Source organism: Zea mays, chromosome 10 (genome assembly GCF_902167145.1).
Source record: "Zea mays cultivar B73 chromosome 10, Zm-B73-REFERENCE-NAM-5.0, whole genome shotgun sequence".
NCBI classification, from domain to species: domain Eukaryota; kingdom Viridiplantae; phylum Streptophyta; class Magnoliopsida; order Poales; family Poaceae; genus Zea; species Zea mays.
This window is the reverse complement of record NC_050105.1, coordinates 217,674-220,707: the sequence shown is the minus strand read 5'-3', so window position 1 is coordinate 220,707 and position 3,034 is coordinate 217,674. Positions and strand designations below refer to the sequence as shown.

General features: G+C 58.4%; 1 protein-coding gene across 1 annotated transcript; it reads left to right on the top strand.

Annotated features, from left to right (window-relative positions):
* Window positions 1-416: 416 nt before the first annotated feature.
* LOC103640646 (cytochrome P450 89A2) lies at window positions 417-2,307 on the top strand. Its single transcript, XM_008664131.3, has one exon. It carries the CDS (start codon window positions 422-424, stop codon window positions 2,042-2,044), a length of 1,623 nt encoding a protein of 540 aa, XP_008662353.2. The 5' UTR covers window positions 417-421; the 3' UTR covers window positions 2,045-2,307.
* Window positions 2,308-3,034: the final 727 nt, after the last annotated feature.

Genomic DNA, 3,034 nt, shown 5'->3' with positions numbered 1-3,034 from the left:
CGCCGGAGAGGAGCGCTCGCCGCTCGAGGGAGCCGCGGTGGAGGGGAGCCGCGCGGTGGAGCCTGGATGCTGGAACGCTCACAGGAGAGGAGCGCTCGCCGCTCGAGGGAGGCGCGGAGGAGGTTCGGTGGACGGCTGCCGCTCCACTGCTCGCCGGGGCCGCGCGGTGGAGCCTGCAGCGTGCGATTGCGATTTGGGATCGATTTGGGGGAGAAAGGCAAGTGAAGTGAGGACCGGTCCCACTTGTAAGGACTTAGGTCCACATGGAAGAGTCTTTGACGGGAGAAAATGCCGCCGTGAGGTGATTTCTGAGCATAGTGTGGAGGTGGGAGGGGAAAACTGAGTAGAGAATTTGGACGAGGGTAGATTTGAGCAGAGCGTCCAGACTAGTGGGTGAAATGTAAATGTCCCTAATATATAAATGCATAAAAGCATCGTCAGAAGCTGCAATACTACAATGGAGCTCACGTGGGATGTCATTGTACTGGCTGCCTGCAGCTTCCTCATTCCTCTCGTCTTCCTCCGCAACGCTAAGAAGCACCGGCGGCGGCGCGCGCCCCCTGGGCCGGCCACCGTACCCATCATCGGGAACCTGGCATGGCTAGAGTTGCGCCACGGGTGGATGGATGAGATGAACATCCTGCGACGGATGCACTCGCGCTTTGGCCCGCTGCTGAAGGTCCGCCTGGGTTCCTCGGAGCAGGTGAACGTGATGGACCGCCGTCTCGCACATGCCTTGCTCGTGGAGCGTGGCGCCGCGGTGGCTGACCGCTCGCCGCTGCTGGTGTCCACCGACAGGTTCGGAGTCTTCGACTCTTTCAGCATACACGTGTCCAGCTACGGCCCGCGGTGGAGTGTTCTCCGCCGCAACTTCGCGGCGGAGATCGTGAGCCCAGCGCGCTTCCGGCAGATGGCGGCCTCGCGGGAGCTGGCGCTTTCCGGCCTCATCCGGAAGCTGCAGCTGGAGGAGGGCGGCGTCGTCTGCAGGGACGCGTTCCAGCACGCCATGTCCAGCCTCTTCATCGCCATGTGCTTCGGCAAGGTCCTCGACGACTCGTCTGTGGACAGCATCGCCGTCGCAGTGCGCGACTTCGTCCTCCACGACGACGGGTCGGAGACGGGGATGGCGAAATTCTTGTTCCTCCCTGCTCTCACCACGCGACTCTTCCGTGACTTCGTGCGGGAGAGGGAAGCCAAGCTCCAAAAGCTGGAAACCGTGTATTGCCTGCCATTGATCCATGAGCGGAGAGAGCGCAGGAAGAAGCAGCAGACGCAGGAGCTGGAGCACCCGCACTGCTACGTTGACACGTTGCTCGATCTCAGGCTCGGCGAGGGACGACAAGACGGTGGCCGCCCTCCTCTCACAGACCACGAGATAGCTAGTCTGTGCATCGAGATCCTCATCGTTGGCTCAGATCTACCTGGGACGGCGCTGGAGTGGACCATGGCGGAGCTAGTAAAGAACCCAGGCGTGCAGGACAAGCTCTACGAGGAGATGATGAAAGCCAAAGGCACTGGTGGTGTTGTTGCTGCAGGTGGCGTGCCGTTCTCGGAGGATGACTTGCCCAAGATACCCTACCTGAGAGCGGTGGTGCTGGAGGGTCTCCGGCGCCACCCGCCGGCGCAGCAGATGCCGCCACGCAGGGTGAGGGAGGACGTGGAGGTGGATGACTACGTGGTGCCCAAGGGCTCAGCGATCAACTTCATGCTGTACGACCTAGGCATGGACGACGCCACGTGGGACCGCCCAGCGCTCTTCATGCCAGAGAGGTTCCTGCCCGGCGGGGAAGCTGAGGAGTTGGACATCACCGGCGCCAAGGAGATGAAGATGATACCGTTTGGGGCCGGCAGAAGGATCTGCCCGGGCCTCAGGATCGCTCTCCTACTCCTCGAGTACTTCGTCGCCAACCTCGTAGCGGCCTTCCACTGGAAAGAGGTGGAACCGGGCGACGTTGATGTCACCTCCGAGGACGTTCGGGTCAGCATCCTCATGGGGAAGCCGCTCCGGGCGCGCCTGCTTGCAAGACTGCCTGCTGCACCGTGATGATGATGGGTGACAGTAGTGTGACACTGCTCCATCTATGGATCCACGCACCGACATGAACGGACGAGACGACGACGACGATGCTTTTAATTTCTTCTTTTCCTCATCACCGTCATCATGGTCTGTCCTTTTTCTTTGTATGCATGCATGTACACGACAGAGTGTATGTATATATGCATGTATCTCAGTGTCTCACCAAATAATTAATGCGAATAAAGATCAAGAACATAACATATTTGTTCTTGCTTGATAGACTCACCATATATAGGGTGTCAATTGAAGTACAAGCTCTCTGGGCTGGGCTTAAACAAACTATATGTCCCTGTTTAAATGTACTATAACTAATAATTAGCTGTTAAAATTAGCTATAAACATCTTGACATTTCAGCTAATAGTTCAATTATTAGCTGTGTCGGTACCCTGAAACTAGGGTACCCCTTATTATTGTATGAAGACGCAGTACCCACGCGGCTATCTTTAGTCGCGTGGTAAAGGAGCTGTACGTGGGACCAGGCCATGACTCGCCCTAGCCTCGGGCGACTACTCTGGGCCAGCAACAACACCTGACTCCATCACGTGGGCGGCTCCGGGGCCGCCACGTGTCCAGAGAAAGTGATATACTCCAAGACATCAACAGTGAGTTCGGACCCCATGGGAAAGTGTCGGACCCCTGGATATGACCTCCAAGTTGGTCCAGGACCCCCACGTGTACGGACCGGACCCCTAGAATGGGATCCGGACCTCCCGTGTGGGGTCCGGGCCACCCATAGTAGGGACCCAAGGTTCCAGCACAGAACGCACCCGGGGCTTAATCAGGGCCCAGGCGGGGAGTTGCTGCGTAACCTACCAAGTTCAACGGCCTCGCCGGAGGCCATGAGGCAGTGACGCGAGGATGTTGACCGTCTCCTTGGCATGGCCCATCCTGACTCGGCCAGATCCAGGCCACGATCATTCTGACGTCAACACGAGGCATCAGCGTCTGTGCACTCA

Excerpts from the sequence above, each read along its gene's own strand:
- LOC103640646 (XM_008664131.3), top strand. The coding sequence starts at position 422 with ATGCATAAAAGCATCGTCAGAAGCTGCAATACTACAATGGAGCTCACG.